This window comes from Stigmatopora nigra, chromosome 22 (assembly GCF_051989575.1).
Source record: "Stigmatopora nigra isolate UIUO_SnigA chromosome 22, RoL_Snig_1.1, whole genome shotgun sequence".
NCBI classification, from domain to species: domain Eukaryota; kingdom Metazoa; phylum Chordata; class Actinopteri; order Syngnathiformes; family Syngnathidae; genus Stigmatopora; species Stigmatopora nigra.
Genome location: NC_135529.1, coordinates 2,337,870 through 2,357,194, shown reverse-complemented (window position 1 = coordinate 2,357,194; position 19,325 = coordinate 2,337,870). Strand labels below are relative to the sequence as shown.

Sequence of the window (19,325 nt, the reverse complement as noted above, 5' to 3'; positions counted from 1 at the left end):
GTGTATATTTATACAGCATAATTTGGCATTCATCGCTTTCAAGTAACTGCACAGCTAGTGTTGCCCATATGCATACAGTACAGATAGCATTACAGAATTAAGCTCGCTGGTTAATTGAATCACTAAATCTCATTTTTCTTGTGTGTTTGCTACTGGAAGAAAATGCTATCAGCAAACATAGTCTGCCAGTCAAACCCGTTAATAACAAACACATCATTAGGCATCACAATGTCAGTTTTTTTTTAATTTGTTTCACGTTTGATTCATTTCAGTGTTAATGCTGAATTCCTCTATTTGCTTATACACATCCCAGGATAATTAAAATAGATTAAGTAGCAGTTTTACAAATTGTACAGACGCAACCCTGTGTTTGCCTGCTTAGTAGAGCCGCTTCCACATTTCTTTCTCATGTCTTTGTGTGGGCATTCGATGTTGTGCCCGTTTTTGCATGCACAAACAAAGCTATTGGGGAGGTCATGTGCTGAGGATTTAAGAGGCTTTGGCTCACAAAGGGTGAAAAAGAAAGGCCCCACGCTCAAGAAACACGGCATGATTGGCTTTCCAACCTTTATTGAGACATTTTACATTTGAAAAAAATCTCCGCACTCCACTAGGAATCATGATTTTAAAAAATAGACTCAAAATAACAACATGGTCAAGTCTAAATTCGTTCAATTGTTGCTCTACTTGTCACTAACTGTCATAGGCACTAATAGATCATTGCACCCAATGATCTCCCACAGCACATTGATTGGGAATGTCTAGGCGTCTTTATGATGTAAAATATATTGAATTGTGTTAGAACTATTTTCCAAGATTAACAGTTTGCTGTGAATGAGGAGGGGAGACTTGCACTAAAATACTTTGACACAAAGTAACTCCTCTTTTCCAGTACGCAAATCATACATTTTGCTGTTGGTGTTTATCCTTTTTCTCAAATACAGTACATGGAAAATGTCATCAAATTAAGTTAGTTGCGATAAGGAGAAAAAATAAGAGATACAAACTGCTCATTACGACACGCGGGAAGATTGTCTTGAAACTGGATGCCATGTCATAGTGTGCGCATTTGCTAAAAGATTCCTTTGACTAATTCCCAGATGCTCTCTATCTCTTGTCTGTGACCCCCTTCCCCTTTTCTCTAGGCCATGATATTACCAGTTCTCTGGATACAGCCAACATCGACACCAGTATCCTGGAAGAGTACATCAGCAAGGAGGACGATAGCACAGACATGTCAGTAGGGACTGAACGCCTGCGCAGCAACGTCAAAACAACACAAACTAGCCATGCAGATCATGTCGTTACAAAGGAATTTGTTTTCTCTGATAAGCCTAATACCCCCTTTTTCCTCTTTGGTCTCCCAGCTGTTTCTCAGAGGTCCACAGCACCCCTGGACCAAATTACTCATCTCCACAGGCGGGAGTGTCCTCCACTGGGGGGTTGGCGTGTGGCGTGAGCCCTCCGATTCCCCTCCGCCAAGGAGCACCTCCACCCGTACCCTCAAACTGCCCCAACGCGTACGCTCCTGGTCCATCTTTGAGCCTGCGCCACAGCTACTCCTGCCTGGGCCAGCACCAGCAGCAGGCCCACGTCAAACCTGAGCACAGAGGCCATTACGCTCCTGGGTGAGTGTATTGTAGCTTAAAGTTTAGTTTAAAGTTTTTTGTACATTTTATTTTCGAGAGATAGAGCTCCAATCCATTTGAACAGCATGTAACTGCCAGCATGTCCCAGTTCGAGCTGGTGTTCACTGCCAGATTTTCCCATTGGAAAAATATTGCCGTCGTGGGCCGCCGGGCAAGTGGCTAGAGCATCGGTCTCGCAGTTCTGAGGTCGAGGATTTGATCCCGGCTCGGTCATTACTATGTGGAGTTTGCATGTTCTCCTTGGCTTGTGTGTTTTTTCTCTGAGTACTCCGGTTTCCTCCCACATCCCAAAAACATGCAGGGTAGGCTGGTTGAACATTCTAAATTGCTCATAGATGTGAGTATAAGCAGTTAAAAATATGAATGAAATATCGCCATGAGTAGGGTTAAGGATCTATTTTGAAGAACCATTTAAAAAAAAAAGTGTTCCAAATTAATCTATTGTTTTTTTTTCTTTGCTTTTTTTTAGAACTCTCCCCGAGTCTCCGCCAGACTCCAGCTCAGAGCCATATTCTCCTCAACAGGTGAATGGTAAGTATGTGTTTGTTGAACACTACTGTATATTGTATACAGTGCACAGTTGGTGTTCTGGAAATTGCAGATGAAATCAAAAAGTACAATCGATATTTTTCATTCCCAGTCACTAAAAGTGAGGACAATAATAAAGTGCGTTGGGGTCACACTAAAATCAATATGATGTCACTCATCATTTTATGGGATTGAAAACAAGACTACGGACGACCAGATGAATATCGATCAGCAAATAATTCAACACTTGTTCTTAGAATGTGTTTTTTTTTATCATAGAAGCAAAGTGAGTACTAGTTTCTTTATTATGATTAGGTAAACATGCCGATGTCTATTTTAGACCCACACATGATCAGAACCATGACACCGGAAAACATGTGTCACATGACTCCTACGCCACCTCTTCCCCAACACGGCCACTATCCCGGCATGCACCGGGACATGTACCTGAAGCCTGAGCCAATAATATCACAGTATCCCATTGGTCCCGCCACAAGCGCGGGTGGAGACCTTCAACAGACACAAATGCTTCACCAACTGCTCCAGCATCCACAGGGGCAGGAGTAAGTGAAAATGCTATTCTTTTTTTGGCAAACTCTTGCGAGGAATCGTGTCATTTTTCCTCCATTTTCTTTCAACAGCGTAATTCCTGTTCACCAGGCCAAAAAGAGGAAGCATTCTGAGTCACCCAACAGCACTCTTAATTCCCAAATCCTCACAGGTATCATCAAACAAGAACCAGGTAGGCAGGCATCTTTCTTTTATCCTCGCCTCTTCTACCTACAGAGCAAAACAGTACAGTTTGGACATATAAAGTTGTTTTATGCATTAATCCCATGATCCTGACATTGTGTGAATTTTTTTTTAATGACAGGTTTGATGCAGGATGCAGAAAATGGATACATGGACCCAAACTATCAGTGCATTAAGTGGCAACCTCACCAGCAGAACAAGTGGACGTCACTTTATGATGCAAACGGCAAAGAGCTGTGGGTGAAATTCATGCTGCCAAATCATTATTTGAAGGGGAAAATAATACTGAGAGCATTAGCAGCCAAAAATGGAAAGGAGGGATCATTGTTTGAGAAGATAATTCAACTACAGAATTGGCATAGCTGAACCGCAGAGTTCTATAAATTCCTCAGAGGTGAGCCGAGCGGGGGAGTGCTCCAAGCCAGGGTTTCGATTAAGAAAGACATCGTGAAGAGGGAGGAGGAGCGTGAAGGAAGAAATTTGAGCACACATACTCTGACAGACACCACTTTTGCAATGGTGAAAATGGCCACGAACAAGAAGAAATGATCACTTAAGTCGTGGACAACACCTGGAAAAGATGTTACATAGAAATTCGGGCATATTAAAAAACAAGAAGTAAAAGAGGGAGAGAGAATAGTGAGTGAAGTAAAATAGATTCATGAGATTCTACAGTTAATGAAAATGTCCAATTTTGTTGCTGGAGCTTTTTTCACACGTTCCTCTGATCTAATCTTGTGTTTAGTCCGATGCCAACCTACCGAGTTGATGCCGACAAAGGCTTCAACTTCTCCTTGTCCGATGACGCTTTTGTCTGCCAGAAGAAAAACCACTTCCAAGTGACTGTGTATGTTGGGATGCTGGGAGATCCCAAGTATATCAAGACAAGTGAAGGTCTTCAACCCATTGACTGTTTCTATCTCAAACTCAACGGCGTAAAAGTGAGGGACTGTGGTGATGGCGGACATCTGTTCAAAAGAGATCTCATTGTATTTATTTAGTGATTTGCTTCCCTTTTTTTGGACCGCAAGGTGGAGGCCATGAACCAGTCCATCAGTGTGGAGCAGTCACAATCGGATCGAAGCAAGAGGCCTTTCAAGCCCGTCTTGTAAGTTGAGTCTCGAGAACTGTCATCATGGACGTTTTTAGATCAGATTAACTTTATTCATCGCGTATTTGTGTTTCTGTGACTTTTGCCTCCCCAAAAGGGTGACCTTGCCCCCAGAGCAGGTCACAAAAGTGACAGTGGGGCGCCTCCACTTCAGTGAAACCACAGCGAACAACATGCGAAAGAAAGGCAAACCAAATCCCGACCAGAGGTCTGCATCGCATTTCAGATCCCTTCCTTAAAGGGCTCCACTAGATTGAGGTAGAAATGCATTTTTTTGTGTTTGCAGGTACTTCATGCTGGTTGTGGCGCTTCATGCTCAGTCCCACAGTCAGACCCACACTGTGGCTGCTCATGTGTCTGAGAGGATCATCGTCAGGGTAACGTCCAGCCATGTCTGTCTGCCTCCTACAGCAATCTTATCAGCTGTGAATGGGACGTCTCCTTTTTTTCTGCATGCCATTTTCTAATAATTCCTTCCATTTGATTTTCCTCCTTGGTTTGACTGAGATACCGTTACTATCCCGTCCGAGTGAGGAATTAAATCTCGTGATGATTTGATAAATCGCAAATGGCAAATACAAGATTTAATGATGAGGCGTGTCCCAATACTTTTGTCCACTGACCTTAACTTCTTGTGTAAAAAAACTCAACGGCAGCTTCTTTGTTCGTCTACCACAATTGTGGATCACAGGCATCTAACCCAGGCCAGTTTGAAAGCGACTCAGATGTGCTGTGGCAACGTGGCCAGTTACCTGACTCGGTCTACCATCACGGGAGAGTCGGCATCAATACAGACCGGCCTGACGAAGCCCTTGTTGTCCACGGTAATGTCAAGATCATGGGCTCCCTTGTGCATCCGTCTGACATCCGGGCCAAAGAGAATGTACAAGAGGTCAGGATGTTTGTGTATTGTGTGTGTGTGTGTGTTTATCCGTCATTCCTTCCTTGTCAGCATGAATCACGCCTTCTTTGAACCATTTCATGTGTTTTCATCCCATCTGCATCTGCTTGTTTTTTTTTCTTTTTCATGTGCATGTAGGTGGACACCACAGACAATTTGAAACGGATTTCTCAGATGAGGCTGGTCCATTATCAATACAAGCCCGAGTTTGCGGCCACAGTCGGCATTGAAAACACTGCGGATACGGGTAACAAACATTGTGACTCATCTCATTTCATCCCTTTCTGTATATTGTATCCACAATCCTAATAATCCTGTCTTTGCCACATGAGTATGTATTGGACGTTTATTTTTCATTTCCATATTATTCCAACGTATTTTCCTCCAGGAGTGATTGCTCAAGAGGTCCAACAAATCTTACCAGAGGCCGTCAAGGAGGGAGGAGATGTTGTGTGTGCAAATGGCGAAACCATTCCTAACCTTTTAGTTGTCAACAAGGTAACAACAACAACAAAAAAGCCTATAGTCGTATTTTTGCTGGAGTGTTGATCACATCTCCAAGTTAGAAGTAGTATGTATTACTTCCTTAAACTGTAATATCGCTCATTTCCTTCCTGAAAAGGAGCGCATCTTCATGGAGAACGTGGGAGCGGTGAAGGAGCTTTGCAAGCTGACAGACAACCTCGAGACCCGAATAGACGAACTGGAGCGCTGGAGCCGGAAATTGGCGAAACTGCGACGTTTCGACAGCATGAAGAGCACCGTGAGTGGTGGCACGGTCAGGTAGGAAATGCAACTGTGAATGCAGGACTTAAGTACATTGTTTTCAATTAAGATTTAAGATCTCGTCATATACCTTGTGCCATTTTCTCTGCAGCCAGTCAGGAAGTTATTTTAGCAGGACAGGAAGTGGGCCCCTCAAAAAGAAGACAGTCAAGCCTGGAAGCAAGGTCTGTTGGGAAACCAATGCGACAATGGCTTTGTATTTAAGGGAAGATTTTTAACTTTTGTGTCATTTTTGACAGAGCCCACTTCCAGATCAAGGGTGTATAAGTCAAAAGTTTCTGCAGGGGAGCATCCTGGCCCTTGTCATCGTCATGGCCTTCAGGTAAGTAATATTCAAAAAAAGAATTTTCCCACTTATGGTGTATAGTAGAAGGTTAAAATTGGACATTTACTCACTAGAGTAATCCAAGGTAAAACAAACACATAGTTTTAGGCCTTTTAAAAGAGCATTTATGTTTCTGGCCGCTTTACAGAAGAATTGTTATAAGTGTTTATTTTTAATCATTTAAAAGCAATGTTGTTCAAACAAACAACGAGTGCCGCTTTGTAATGATTGGTTCATTGTCAGTTAGGTAATGATCACTGGTAACCCTCTCAGTTCAAATAGATTGGATATAGTTGTTAATGACTGAATTGCATTCTTATGAAAACGTACTAAACACAATGAATGAAATGCACTGAATCACAATTTCTCCCACCTGCAGTGTCTTATCCATGTCCATCCTGTACGTATTGACTCTTCATCATAGAGGAGACGTCCCGGATAAAGATGGGTGTGTCATGCGTTTCAGAAACATACGTCAGCAGTAAAATGTTTCATTTGAACACTGTTAGGTTACCTCTTTCTTCCAAATTTCTTTCTATGTGATCTGTGTCACTCCGCTGTAGCTTTGTTTCCTACCCATGTGCTCTCTACATCTCTTGGATGCCCACCTTCACTGCCACTGTCACTTTCTGTCCGCCTGCATGTTCATGGTATGATGCAGTCCTGCACCCCTCTCTTCACTCTTCCTTCTTTGACTTTCTAAACATTGCTTTAACGTTGATATTTGACTACATGGTTCTTTCAACCTTGTCTCAAAACACGTTGTCTTTATGAACACAAGTGTGGTTTCATGTGTTTGACAGTTACAGTGTATTGTATAATGTGCTTGTGTAGGTCAAAAGCTGCATTGGAATCCTCACGCAAGAGCCAATTTGTTCCACTTTCCACAACGCCTGCACCAGGTAAAATACTTATTTTAAGTAGTTAGTACATCTAGTTTTTGAGATGACTTTTACTGAGATATGAGTGCCATCCTGTTTGACAGCTTGCTGTTCAACTACAGTCTTGAACAACCAATCATCCACCACCCTGACATTAAATAACAACCATTCTGCAACAGGTCCGAAAGTTTTTCTCTAAAAATAGCACCAATGATATGAAAAACACTCACGGGTCAGATGAATGAATCATGTTATGTGTTCTGTAGCTCCAGACAACTTGGTTCCAACACCAGGCACCATTAATAAGAAGGCCAAGTCCAGGATAATGGACAAGGATGGCCGCAACAGAAACCGACTCAGTCACACATCTGCTCCGTTATACCTTTCCAAGTCCAAAAGGCCTGCGTCAGCAGACACGGACGGGGCGGGAGTTGTCAACCGTCTGCCCGGCGGACAGCAGCCAGTGCCTCGCAGGCAACGCAGTGTATATTTAAAAGGTAATATCACAAATATGCCTATGTTTACTGGCATTCGAGCACACTGTAGCACCATGTGAACAAACAATGCTTTGTACTGGAATAAACTGCTCATTTTTCCAGGAGGAAGATCAATTCCATCTCTGACTAGTCTTCATATAGTGGAGACGGATCAACAAATCTCAACACAGCATTGTAAAACCCTCAAGAGCTGCAGGTGCACATTGTAGTGTTACATTCCAGTTGACTTAAGCTCTTCCTATTTGTGTTTTGCCACGATAAATACAGGTTTCTATATTACTGTTACTCCTTTTTCTCGCTCTCTCCTCTAGCTACACAATATCCCTTCGTGGAAGCACAAATTCATCGTTATCACAGCTTACTTTGCATATGATGTGAGTACATAACAGACACTACCATACTTAAATGCTGCAGGCCTAAATAGATCAAAAATTAACAACTAACTATACTTAATGTATTTTATAATGACCAATTTGGATTATATAATATACACCCATGCACTGGAATATATTGAAGCCTATTTATTGTGTGATTGCAGGGCTACTGACAACGTATGGGTCCAGCAATGTAAGGCCACTAAAGGACGTTTATGTTCCAATCACACTGAAACCGTGCTGTACAGTGGACAGAGAACATCAACACAAGTAAAACCGCTTCTCAAAAAAAAATCATGTCACATTTAAACTCAGGTTAAAATTTCTTTGGGCGTTGTTGGCTGATTGTTAACTTTCTTTATTAAGGGCACTCATCACTTCTGGTCACTGCCTTTATTGTCCTTCCAAGACATCAGCTATCACTTTCGTGTGTCCTCTTCTGTAAGTACGCTGCAAACAGTCATTTATTGATATTTTTTATATTTACATGAAGTGTTCAGTGTTTTTATTTCTCTTGTTTTGTACTCAGAATGGAATTAGCTGTACCACTGAGGCAGATAAGTCATCATTCTCCGACTACCACTTTGTCATTAAGAGCAGCTGCATGTAAAATGTGAGAGAGAGGATGCCCACCCACCCCTTCGAGCCCTATAGTGAGCCACATCGACCTGTTGGGTTGCTGTGCTTTTTAATATGCATTTTGTCTCGATATTGTACATTATTCTCAAAGAAAAGTCATGGAAAACTATATATCACTGAATTTGGTGTTGTCTCGCTAATGTTGACATCTATTTTTGCTGTTGTTTGTGTCAGGAAATGTTTGAGATCAATTGATGACTATGTTGCACCATCGTTTAATGCCAGCGTGAAATGATGCTTCTGAGGTTTGAGTGCAAATTACTGATCACAAACATCCCACTGCGCACCAGACTATTCTGGACGACACTATACACATTTTTGTTGACTTTCTATACACTGAAAATATCTTTGCCTCAAAACATTTATAGATTTGTACACTGAGGAGTTAAATGGTACGGTTATGTATGCTTGTATATGTACCTTCTTTTTACCTCAAATAGTCCACACTGCAATTTGTGAGAATACTGCACATATAATTGAGAAACCGTTTAAAATAATGGCAGATTTAGAATATTCCAATTCTACATTAAACTGAAAAAGTATACGTTACTGCACAAACATATTCGTTATTCTTGTATCCTGTATTGAAGGAACCAAGACATGTATAGAATTACATGTGATAAAACTGGATTATCAAATGGATAAAAACTGGAATTTCTATAAAGAATCATATTGTAATATGTCGAACACTGACAAAATGTCACCCTCAAAAAAACACTGGAAAGCTCACACTGAATATTGCCTAAGCAGGTAATGCACGAAAAAAAGTTGCTTTTCCCTAAAAAACATTGACATATTTTGATCTGCAATTTTTTGTTTAGTTTCAAACTCCACAAATGTTTAAAATAGTTTCCGCTTACCCTACAATGTTTAGTCTGTATCATCTTGTAACAATTTTGATGTGTGATATAATGTTGGTTATAATATTTTCTGATTTGAAAAAAAAAAGTTCTTGTGTTATTTCCAATGTTGTGTTTTGAAATGTATTGTCCACACATTTTTGGCAAATTCATTATCTCAGAGGAGAAGCAGCCATCGGAGAAAAAGAAAATGTTCTATTTACTAAATAATACGAATACTCAGAGCAACTATTTTCCTTAACGTATGGCATGTGTGGTTGTCTTGCTTATTTATAATGCACCAACTAGCATCAATGAAACCACTGTAGCACTTTTCGCACCATATATATATATATATATATATATATATATATATATATATATATATATATATATATATATATATATATATATATATATATATATATATATATATATATATATATATATATATATATATATATATATATATATATATATATATATATATATATATATATATATATATATAGATATATATAGATATATATATATATAGATAGATAGATAGATAGATAGATAGATAGATAGATAGATAGATAGATAGATAGATAGATAGATAGATAGATAGATAGATAGATAGATAGATAGATAGATAGATAGATAGATAGATAGATAGATAGATAGATAGATAGATAGATAGATAGATAGATAGATAGATAGATAGATAGATAGATAGATAGATAGATAGATAGATAGATAGATAGATAGATAGATAGATAGATAGATAGATAGATAGATAGATAGATAGATAGATAGATATATATATATATATATAGATATATATATATATAGATATATATATATAGATATATATATAGATATATATATATATAGATATATATATATATATAGATATATATATATATAGATATATATATATATAGATATATAGATATATATATATATATATAGATATATATATATATATATATATATATATATATATATATATATATATATATATATATATATATATATATATATATATATATATATATATATATATATATATATATATATATATATATATATATATATATATATATATATATATATATATATATATAGATAGATATAGATATATATATATATAGATAGATATATATTCATACATACACACTGTATATAAATAATGACATGCTCTTACTCTTTCTATTTGCTTTAAGTACTCATTATATGTAATCGCATGGAAGCATTGTGTTTAAAACACATTTGTGTTATTATATTGTTTTTAAAATCCTTTTTTTTTGTGCGGATGATGAAACCATTCTTTACATTACTCCATATGAAGTCAAGATACTATATCACTAACTTGAAAACTTAAATACTATCACTGTTGAGCCCACTTTTGTCACTCTTTCCATTGCTTTTATGTCAACAATATGCTGTAATACTGTAAAAGCAAATAAATATATATGATTTGTGGCGCAAGAAGTGTTTCTCTTTATTTTGGCCAGCAGGTGACAGTCAAGAAACTGCAAGACTAAAGTGCGGATATAGTGTCGTACCGCGTCACCCGAACCCGGAAAAGATTCGAAAACGAGTCAGTACGTGGCCTTATTATCCTGGACCATATAGAGGGGCACATCTTCATTCGCAATGGTATGATTTTCACTTTTTATCTTTTCACGTGTATGAGTGAGCATCATAACACCAAGGCACATAGTTATTCCGTAAATCTGTCATTGTTTGAACAAAGTGCAAGGCTCTCGCGTCCAATTCCGAAGCAGTACTAAGCAATGTGTGAATGCAAACGATTTTGCTGAAATGTTACAAAATGTATGAATTAACGTGCATAAAGGGAATGACCCTTACTCTATACCTGTTATCTCCTTGCAGGATCTCGAGGCGATGACCAGATACACCAGCCCGGTCAACCCGGCTGTGTTCCCCCATCTGACAGTGGTCTTGCTGGCTATCGGCATGTTCTTTACCGCTTGGTTCTTCGTGTATCCTTTTACCTGCTCTTTGGATACATATTACCTCGGTATTACCTCGGTATTTCCTCAAAACCGGATCATTACATTTGAATGAAATGTCTATGGTTTTGGACATTAGATTTATCACCTCAGGGGTTGCCACATCAAAACCATAGAATCGTGTGACACCCAATGTAAGGGAAAAAAATCACCAAACCATGACAATTATGTCCATTATGTTATTACAAGCGTTAACCAGTGTTATATCTGGCAAATCCAACATTGTATCCATTGATTTTATGAGACCTTTAAATTTTTAATTACGTATGTTTTGCATTAGTTTTAGTACATTGAGGTAAAACACAAATCTGCAACTATCATTGTACAAATACTATAACAGTTGTACATCAAATTTTTGTAACATATCCATACCCGGCGGTTTGAGCAGTTAGTGTGCCGGCCTCACAGCTCTGGGTATCTGGGTTAAAATCCAGGTTGATCAACCCTGGGCATGCGAGTGTTTTCTCCGGTACTCCAGTTTCCTCCCACATACCAAATGCATGCACGGTAGGCTGATTGGACATTCTAAATTGCCCCTAGGTATGAGTGTGAGCGTGAATGGTTGTCCGTCTCATTTGGTGCCCTGCGATTGGCTGGTAACCGATTCAGGTCTGTGGTCCAAAGTCAGCTGGGATAAGCTCCAGCACCCCTTGCATCCCTATTGAGGTTCAGAAAATGAATGAATATATGCAGATGTCAAAGAAAAAGAGTTCCACCTTGACATTACATATCAGCTATGAGGTGACTTCAACCAAATACACCAGAGACATCTACAAAGAGCTGCTTATCTCCTTGGTGGCTGCACTTTTTATGGGCTTCGGTGTGCTCTTCTTGCTACTCTGGGTTGGCATATATGTATGAAGGTAAAGGATGATTTGGAAACTGGTTTTCTGTGAGAAATTGGTGTTTTGGTAGCTGCTAAATTGGCTGTACTGTCTTTTCAGGTGGCTAATTAAAATTTCAGGATGCATTCCAGTGGGACAGACAACAACATAAACACAGCAAATGGATTTTTTAGTTAAATTTGACTGCACTGACAATTTGAACTGTTTTCAAATAAAAGGGGGCTTTGTACAACTTCTGCTCTTTAATTGGAGGTTAACCAACTTTACCACTGTTCGATTAAAAACAAGGTCTACTACACTAATCCAAGTACGTTAAAAAAACTAATCCAAACAAGTCCAAAACAACAACTTGACCTGCGACAGCAGGGTTTATTTTTGTGACATTCAGACGTCTATTTATGGTTTGTTGCACTTGTGGCACCTAAATCCTGATTAATCTTTGTGTTAAAAATAGAGCCGTCTGTTTCACCTTGTCTTCACGGTTATACTCGGTGATGGATTACACATGGGATTAGAGAAGGATTATTTAATAAAAAAGAAAAGGGAAAACAGGAACACAAATGAAAAGATCCTCCACCCTTAAAGATGAGTGGATTCACTCTAAAAATCAACACTGACATTATGTAAACATAAATGCACACTAGGCATGGAGACAAGTGATATTGTGTATAGGTGATAAATAAATCCTAGCGGCAGTCTAAAACTGAGAAAATGCATCGTAACATCATTTTGATTTAGCTAGTCTCCTACTTGCAATACAAAGGCCACATATAACAGATTACCAGACTCAATCCTGATTAATTAAATATGCCACACTTGTGTTACGTACCAGTGGAAACTTTAAAGCCAGCTGCCCTCTAGGCCTTCTTTTATAAGGATGGATGAGTGTTATAATTGCTATTTTTTATTCTGTATCTTTGAGCATTAAACTAGACATAAAGGTATTCCTAGAAGTTCCAATGAGGCAAGAAAAAAAATGTAAAACCACTTTATGTCTTGGATGTAAAACAGAAGCTGTTACATATGCCAAATCTTCATCAACAGCGGGATCCTATTGGCTTGATAGCAAATGCAAATCACTGCTCTCAGGCTTTTTGTGGTCTACTGTCGAGCTCTGGCAAAGGCCTCACGTAGCCAAAGAGAGTCTGTGTAGAGTCGAGGGTCCCCCATGTACTCTGCCGTCCGCTTATACAAGTAGTAATACAACACTGCCACTGTAAAATAGAAAATACTTGTTGAACACACAAAAAGAACATGTTTGAAATTGTAAAATTTTGACAAATTACCTATTCTTTGGAAAACAAAGAGTACTACAAGGCCATCTGTCCAAACAAAGCGATTAGGTGCTTTCCATCTTAGATTCTGGACAACAAAAGGCAACTTAATGAATGGAGTTTCTACTCCAAGACACTGGTGGCATGCTTGAAGCATCTGTACAGAGTTCACATGCTTACTTACCATCACCCAGCTGTGCAGGCAGATGCTAAGGGTCAAGTAGAGAGTGGAAAAAAACAGCAGCGCTCTAAAGCGTTCTAGCAGCAGGGAGACCAGGCCCACTTGGAACACGTACGTGTTGAACATCATCAGCAGGATGATGATCATGTTGAATAAGATGGCGATGTCCTGGATGCTGCAAATAGAAGAATTAAAAACTAACAAAGGACTGACAGAACACGGTCTGTGAAGTACAGAAATCTAGAAAATAAGACACTACGCAATCAAACAAAAAGGAAGAGATGTGAGTATTGTATTGAGTAAAAGAGAACATCGTTTTGTGGCAATTAGGTGATGGTTTTTGGGGGGTAAATAGGTCCTGAAAGGGAAGCTATATAACATTCAATAATGAATTACAACGTCAATATTATGTCTTTGTTGTGTGTGTGCACACTGGCGATTGGCTGCATCTACAGGGCAGGTAGTACTTACATGAAGAGCACCAGCTGGACAAAAGCTGCTCCTCTCAGTAGTTCGCTGAAGGAATTGACAAAAAGGTCAAAAGCCAAAAGTGTGAGCTGGATCAGCAGCACCAGCGAATAGTTGGCAGTCTGCAGCATCTCAATACACCAATGTTTTCAAACATCTATAAAGAACATTTTTTTATGCTGGTGTTTGGGACTGCATATCACTTCTGGACACTGTTGAAGTTCATTCACACTGTCAGGAGGTGTTAAAAACTGCACTTCCAAAAATACTCTGTCTCTATCCGGAAACATGATGTTCTCAAATAAATGATGTTTATTGGCGAAAATTTTAAATCCAAGGAATCAGTGCAGACACTGAAAGTACTTGGCATGATTGGATATTTCACAGTAGATCATTTAAAGCTGATATGTCTGCAAGGAAGCACAAAAAAGCGGATAAAAAGAGGTTAGTGTTGCTGTATCACAAGATAGCGGGGGTTTGCATGAACTTGGATATTAAGCGCATATAGATTGATGTAACATTGTAATTGTGTGATGGGGTTTTGAAACATAGATTATGTTACGTATAGTGGCTCAAACTACAAATACTACTCGTTTTCATCTCTGCCTCAAATCGTTAAATTGGCATTGTTGCTCAGATTTAGTTTTATCTTCATGGAATTCTAAACTCGTACTATTGTATTGTTATTGTCCGACTTTGCTAATGTACGCAAGAAATCAAAAGGAATTTCTTACCGATCTTGATGATGTGAAGATGAAACATAATACGTGAAAAGAATGAAAAGGGAAAGTTGGAAAGATGGAAAGAGGAGGAAAAAAAAATCAAGATCCAGATTGATTTTAAAACAACGTACTCTCACAGCGCCAAAACGCCTTTCAGCAGCACTTCACGTCGCATTTCCGTGTCTTCCATGGCAACCGAACATTTTACCGTCATTAACAATGCAAGGGTTCATCTAATAGTTTGCCAATAAGTTAATCGTGTTATTTAAAGGAATCTGGTTAAATATTTAGGAATAAAATATCTATTTTCAAATGTAATAAAATGAAAAAACGTATGTTCAAGATATTCATGGTTGTAAAATATTTTTGCTGCTCTTTAGTTTTGGTTTTACGGTAAAAGTTGGAGCGGTGGCAAAGATTAGCTACTGCCATCTATTGGCAACTGGCAGTACTACTTTCCAGAATTTTAAAAAGTGATCGAAGGTAGTCAAGTATTGGACACCTGCGTCTAGTTCGGTGTAGGTATGACAATTTCTTACTTTTACATCATGTCTTAAACGACTATTCGTTATTATGCATTGAGAAATCGATCCTACGCTAATTATTAGTCCTTTTCTGTTCCACAAATATAGCGTATTTAAACATATATTTTTCAATGACTCATTTAAAATACTGCATAGCTCTTGTTCTTTTCTCCTGCTTTCTCTTTATCAGGCAAAACAACACAGTTCGTTTAACATAGGACTAGGTTTATTTGCTTTTCCTGGATGGCTATTTTAAACATCAAATTCTCCATATACTGTTGCTAGTTTTCCACGCTGGAATTCATCTTATCACTTTTGTCAGGAGGAAGTTACGAAGGTTTCATAGATCATCTCCTAGAATACTATCAGTAGTCTTAATGTTTATCTTTACATATTTCTTAACACCACCGTTTGGAGAGGCTTTTTGTGTCGTTATATTAAGCCAAATACGGCATTTAAAGTTTTGAATATATCAATGCAAGAGTTAAACACTGAAAGGAATAACTGGCATTAGTATGACATATTTAAAATATGTAATATAATCATTTTGGAAAAAAAAGTATTTGCCTGCAATTGTGGTAGCTTTAAGTTCATAACCATGCAAATGTGTACAAACAGTGTATTTGCATCTCCTCTCTCTTGACTGTCAAGTGCTGGGCACACAAATGTACACAAATGACTGCATCCTGTTCCTTGCTTTATATTCTACATCCTGGGGTTTGAGTCATTTTTTGTTTCTAGACTTTAGCCATGCAAAAATGTTGCCTTAGGTCATAGAAATTGGTTAGATTTACTCTCAATACCAGCCCAATACTGAATGAGTTACTTACACCAGTGAGTATTTTGACTGTAACATAACACAAAGTCATGTTTCCTGTGCAGACCTACGTTGAGAAAAAAAATTCACAGAGCAGCTGGAGATAATACATTCAGTCGCAGCAGAGTTTGTTGTTTCTTGTTTGACAAGGGTGGACCCGTGAGCTGACTTCCCACAACCCTGCAGCAAAAAGGTGAGTGATAATGTCAATAAACAGAACTACTACATGTTAAGATGCATTTGTTTCTATGTATTCATTTGCCTCTTTAAACGCAGCAAAAAAAATGTCTCAGTGGCTAAATGATGGGGAGGTGCTGGAAGGTCAAGGCAGTGGCGAGGCTGTACCCTTAAGCCCTCGGCTTAAGAGTCTATCACTGGGGAGCCCCAGACTGGGCAGGACCCGTAGTCCTCTTGGGTGTCCCAGTCCGAGAAAGACAGCAATAGCAAGCCCACCGGCCGAAACCATGGGGAAAGCCAAGCAACTGTTTGTGTTGTGCGACAAAGAGGGGAAAGGTTTTATCACGAAAAGGGACATGCAGGTGAGCAAATAGTTTTTTCAGAATAGAAATGAACTCCTTATCTGAAATGTTCATATCCTTTTTCTCAGAGGCTACAGATGGAATTGCCCCTATCACCCGAACAACTGGAGACCGTATTTGAGAGTTTGGACCGCAAGAGCAATGGCTTTCTTACACCACTTGAGTTCAGCACAGGACTTGGTACGGAAACTTACCGCACTTTACTTAAAAAGTCATCCCTTATAATAACTGTCAAGTAATTGTGGTGCAGATGAGCTTATGGGGGAAAATGAAACGACTGAACAAAGCCAAGAACTTGCCAATGAAAGCTCAGACCAGATGTACCAGTCAGGAAATGCTACTACAATGAGACTTAATGACATACTAAATGATCTTGGTGCTGACAAGCTCTCTGATAGGTAACTATGCAACTTTTAGAAGAAAAGAACTATCGTGAAGTGCCACTTTTTTTGCTGTCGCGTGTCAGTCAACAGGAGCTGTCGTCTCTCTGGTGTGAGCTGCAGAGAGAGCGCCCAGAGCTGCTCAGGCTTTTGGAAAACATCCTGCTCCACGCCGTCACACATCTACAAGACTCCATTAAAGAGAGAGACAGCCTGGAACAAGCTTTGCGCAGGTACCACACAAACAATTGAATTTTGTGGCCGTCAACAGTGAGCCGGGTTTTATATTCCCTTCAATGTTTGCACTTTAGGCGGGAAAGTGAACACGATCAAGTTGTTCGGTCTATGTGTGAAGAAATGGAAAACCAAATCCGGGAAGAACGAGAAAAACGACTTGCGCAGGTACAGCTTATTATGCGCGATGCAGCAGAAGCCTTATTGACATATTTTTGGCCCATGTACAGTTGGTTAAGTGCCAAGAAGCCAAAAACAACAAAAGCAATTTAATTATATTATAGTAAAGCATTTTAAAAATTCTTAACGATGAATTTGCAACACTACTTTTACCAATTGAATATTTGTGGGAATACAGGAGAGTATCAGACACACCCAGAGAGGCATTCAAATTGAAGAGGAGTTAAAGATGCGGGACCAAGAGTTGGAGATAACCTTGAGCAGACAGAAACAGGTGTGTCCTGATGGTCCTTTTGATTTCCATGAGATTGTAGCACTTGGTGGAAATTTTCTTTGCATTTAAGCTGGAGAGCAGAGTGCAGCAGCTGATTTGTGAGCAGTCAAACATAAAGGAACAGAACCAGGAGCTACGTAGCCTCAATATCCAACTGCAAGAGCAGGCAGAGAATAGCAAGGAGCAACTGCAGGCTGCTATGGTTCAGCTGGCCCAGCTGCAGCTTAGTGCTGCCCAAGAACAAATGGCCAGACAGCAGTAAGTGATACACTCATTCATTTAGTATCTCTTCGGTACATTTTGGACCTAATCTTAGCCCTTTTACATAGCATTCTGTTGTTACTTACCCGATAAAAGGTTAATGCCACAAATTGAATTTGAAGAAATTATTTTTGTCATAATAACATTGAAATATGTTTTGTTCAAACCGTTTGCTAGTGTTAAGAAATGAAGAAAATATGATCACAGGTGGCAGGACATCCAACACTTGAGAAGTGACTGTTGTATATTTATTATTAATATTTATTATTAATATAACATTCTTATCTGTATGAATTCACCATAGAGATGTGATTAAAGTTTCAAGAAACATACAGAAAGAGAAGGATAGTCTCTTGAGACAACTCAGCCTGTTGAGGTAAGTCAATTGCAAAGTAGCAAATTGTAACAAAACTCAAATTTACTAGAAACATTGTACTATAACAAATGTCATGATGCATCCATGTCTACCTCAATCTCATTTATTCATATCACAAAAAAACTCATTTCAATCCATTGCATTTATTATTAAAAAAAAACCCACATAAAACCTTATTCTCCGCAGGGACATGAATAAAAGTTTGCGAGACGAGAAAGATGCCCAGCTGACCAAGAAGAGGGTTAGTCATCCTTGCACGCTTCCTCCTCTGCCACTAAACTATGACCTCAGTGAAGAATTGTACAGTTCATGGACACATCACAATTATCCTCCCTAAAACGTGTGGGAACAACTTTATCAATCCTTCAAACCATAGGGCATCAATTTACACCCTTGAACTCTGCCATTGTTTAATATGCTTAAGGGACTGACAGCAAGTGCTCCAAAGACATTTATTCTGTGTTTTTAAGGTTATTCTGCCAAACTATTTATTATATAACAGCTACTACTTAGCTGAAAAACAACTGTGTACTACTGATCGCTTCCTTAAAATGCCACTTGTTTGTGATGCATCATTTATTATTGCATTAGCATTCCTTATAGAAGCGTATGTGCACAGCAGAATAAATGTTTCATAATGAGTGCTGGATTCCACTTTTTTTATTAACTCATTCACTCCCATTGGCGGTAATGGACGTTATATCTGTTTTATCTGGGAGGCTTGGCATTGAAAGAGTTAAAAATGAATTGAGTTATGATGGGGAGGTTGTCCACTAACAACTTTCCACCAAACCCCTTTCAGAGTCCAAATATGGAAGAGATTGAGCACTACTTTACCCATCACAAGTCTGAGGAAAGGTTTGTGTGAGCAAGTTGTTTTTTAATGTGGACGCTGGCCTCGTGGCCCACTGAGATAGAAACCACTAACTGTGTGTGATCTTCACTG

The 19,325-nt window shown here is 38.9% G+C and overlaps 4 protein-coding genes across 13 annotated transcripts in view; 3 read left to right on the top strand and 1 right to left on the bottom strand.

Moving 5' to 3' along the window:
• Nucleotides 1-9,619, top strand: part of LOC144215757 (myelin regulatory factor-like) — a 52,444-nt gene extending 42,825 nt beyond the window's left edge. For 3 of the 7 annotated variants that reach the window (XM_077744872.1, XM_077744873.1, XM_077744877.1), the window contains 26 exons: nucleotides 1,146-1,236; nucleotides 1,368-1,628; nucleotides 2,119-2,180; nucleotides 2,518-2,740; nucleotides 2,819-2,919; nucleotides 3,052-3,166; nucleotides 3,676-3,872; nucleotides 3,954-4,038; nucleotides 4,139-4,249; nucleotides 4,328-4,433; nucleotides 4,733-4,933; nucleotides 5,081-5,189; nucleotides 5,331-5,440; nucleotides 5,565-5,725; nucleotides 5,820-5,892; nucleotides 5,968-6,050; nucleotides 6,433-6,501; nucleotides 6,617-6,703; nucleotides 6,888-6,955; nucleotides 7,039-7,113; nucleotides 7,201-7,431; nucleotides 7,534-7,627; nucleotides 7,743-7,805; nucleotides 7,970-8,075; nucleotides 8,172-8,246; nucleotides 8,335-9,619. In XM_077744872.1, the coding sequence (XP_077600998.1) occupies nucleotides 1,146-1,236; nucleotides 1,368-1,628; nucleotides 2,119-2,180; nucleotides 2,518-2,740; nucleotides 2,819-2,919; nucleotides 3,052-3,166; nucleotides 3,676-3,872; nucleotides 3,954-4,038; nucleotides 4,139-4,249; nucleotides 4,328-4,433; nucleotides 4,733-4,933; nucleotides 5,081-5,189; nucleotides 5,331-5,440; nucleotides 5,565-5,725; nucleotides 5,820-5,892; nucleotides 5,968-6,050; nucleotides 6,433-6,501; nucleotides 6,617-6,703; nucleotides 6,888-6,955; nucleotides 7,039-7,113; nucleotides 7,201-7,431; nucleotides 7,534-7,627; nucleotides 7,743-7,805; nucleotides 7,970-8,075; nucleotides 8,172-8,246; nucleotides 8,335-8,415 (3,038 nt within the window). In that variant the 3' untranslated portion in view covers nucleotides 8,416-9,619. The remainder of the gene's footprint in view (nucleotides 1-1,145; nucleotides 1,237-1,367; nucleotides 1,629-2,118; nucleotides 2,181-2,517; nucleotides 2,741-2,818; nucleotides 2,920-3,051; nucleotides 3,167-3,675; nucleotides 3,873-3,953; nucleotides 4,039-4,138; nucleotides 4,250-4,327; nucleotides 4,434-4,732; nucleotides 4,934-5,080; nucleotides 5,190-5,330; nucleotides 5,441-5,564; nucleotides 5,726-5,819; nucleotides 5,893-5,967; nucleotides 6,051-6,432; nucleotides 6,502-6,616; nucleotides 6,704-6,887; nucleotides 6,956-7,038; nucleotides 7,114-7,200; nucleotides 7,432-7,533; nucleotides 7,628-7,742; nucleotides 7,806-7,969; nucleotides 8,076-8,171; nucleotides 8,247-8,334) is intronic. The other 4 variants (XM_077744875.1, XM_077744876.1, XM_077744874.1 and 1 more) reach the window with 4 other exon arrangements.
• A 1,177-nt stretch (nucleotides 9,620-10,796) lies between these two features.
• LOC144180920 (dolichyl-diphosphooligosaccharide--protein glycosyltransferase subunit TMEM258) lies at nucleotides 10,797-12,381 on the top strand. The gene is made up of 4 exons (XM_077709077.1): nucleotides 10,797-10,927; nucleotides 11,165-11,274; nucleotides 12,039-12,167; nucleotides 12,249-12,381. Exons 1-3 carry the CDS (start codon nucleotides 10,925-10,927, stop codon nucleotides 12,163-12,165), a joined length of 240 nt encoding a protein of 79 aa, XP_077565203.1. The 5' UTR covers nucleotides 10,797-10,924; the 3' UTR covers nucleotides 12,166-12,167; nucleotides 12,249-12,381.
• Nucleotides 12,382-12,660: 279 nt separating this feature from the next.
• On the bottom strand, nucleotides 12,661-14,983 carry LOC144180919 (transmembrane protein 138-like). 2 transcript variants are annotated; one of them, XM_077709076.1, is made up of 5 exons: nucleotides 14,926-14,983; nucleotides 14,076-14,482; nucleotides 13,608-13,779; nucleotides 13,436-13,511; nucleotides 12,661-13,363 (listed from the first exon to the last, which is right to left on the bottom strand). In XM_077709076.1, exons 2-5 carry the CDS (start codon nucleotides 14,201-14,203, stop codon nucleotides 13,251-13,253), a joined length of 489 nt encoding a protein of 162 aa, XP_077565202.1. In that variant the 5' UTR covers nucleotides 14,204-14,482; nucleotides 14,926-14,983; the 3' UTR covers nucleotides 12,661-13,250. The 2 variants fall into 2 exon arrangements, with proteins under 2 accessions (XP_077565202.1, XP_077565201.1); XM_077709075.1 differs by having other exon boundaries at nucleotides 14,807-14,972.
• Nucleotides 14,984-15,274: 291 nt separating this feature from the next.
• Nucleotides 15,275-19,262, top strand: LOC144215545 (EF-hand calcium-binding domain-containing protein 4A-like). Of its 3 annotated transcripts, XM_077744563.1 has the most exons (12): nucleotides 15,275-15,316; nucleotides 16,201-16,328; nucleotides 16,412-16,674; nucleotides 16,743-16,854; nucleotides 16,925-17,072; nucleotides 17,141-17,287; nucleotides 17,366-17,456; nucleotides 17,647-17,742; nucleotides 17,813-18,000; nucleotides 18,308-18,379; nucleotides 18,566-18,620; nucleotides 19,182-19,262. In XM_077744563.1, the coding sequence occupies exons 3-12, from the start codon at nucleotides 16,420-16,422 to the stop codon at nucleotides 19,245-19,247; spliced, it is 1,230 nt and encodes a 409-aa protein (XP_077600689.1). In that variant the 5' UTR covers nucleotides 15,275-15,316; nucleotides 16,201-16,328; nucleotides 16,412-16,419; the 3' UTR covers nucleotides 19,248-19,262. The 3 variants fall into 3 exon arrangements, with proteins under 3 accessions (XP_077600689.1, XP_077600686.1, XP_077600688.1); XM_077744560.1 differs by lacking the exon at nucleotides 19,182-19,262 and having other exon boundaries at nucleotides 18,566-19,028; XM_077744562.1 differs by lacking the exon at nucleotides 19,182-19,262 and having other exon boundaries at nucleotides 15,288-15,312; nucleotides 18,566-19,028.
• Nucleotides 19,263-19,325: the final 63 nt, after the last annotated feature.

Coding starts and splice junctions, on each gene's coding strand:
- LOC144180920 (XM_077709077.1), top strand. Junction 11,275..12,038: donor TTTACCGCTTGGTTCTTCGT/GTATCCTTTTAC, acceptor ATTACATATCAG/CTATGAGGTGACTTCAACCA.
- LOC144215545 (XM_077744560.1), top strand. CDS start 16,420: ATGTCTCAGTGGCTAAATGATGGGGAGGTGCTGGAAGGTCAAGGCAGT. Junction 17,743..17,812: donor CCTTGAGCAGACAGAAACAG/GTGTGTCCTGAT, acceptor TTTGCATTTAAG/CTGGAGAGCAGAGTGCAGCA. Junction 18,001..18,307: donor GAACAAATGGCCAGACAGCA/GTAAGTGATACA, acceptor AATTCACCATAG/AGATGTGATTAAAGTTTCAA.
- LOC144180919 (XM_077709076.1), bottom strand. CDS start 14,203: ATGCTGCAGACTGCCAACTATTCGCTGGTGCTGCTGATCCAGCTCACA. Junction 13,512..13,607: donor GCCTGCACAGCTGGGTGATG/GTAAGTAAGCAT, acceptor TTTGTTGTCCAG/AATCTAAGATGGAAAGCACC. Junction 13,364..13,435: donor CTTTGTTTTCCAAAGAATAG/GTAATTTGTCAA, acceptor TCTATTTTACAG/TGGCAGTGTTGTATTACTAC.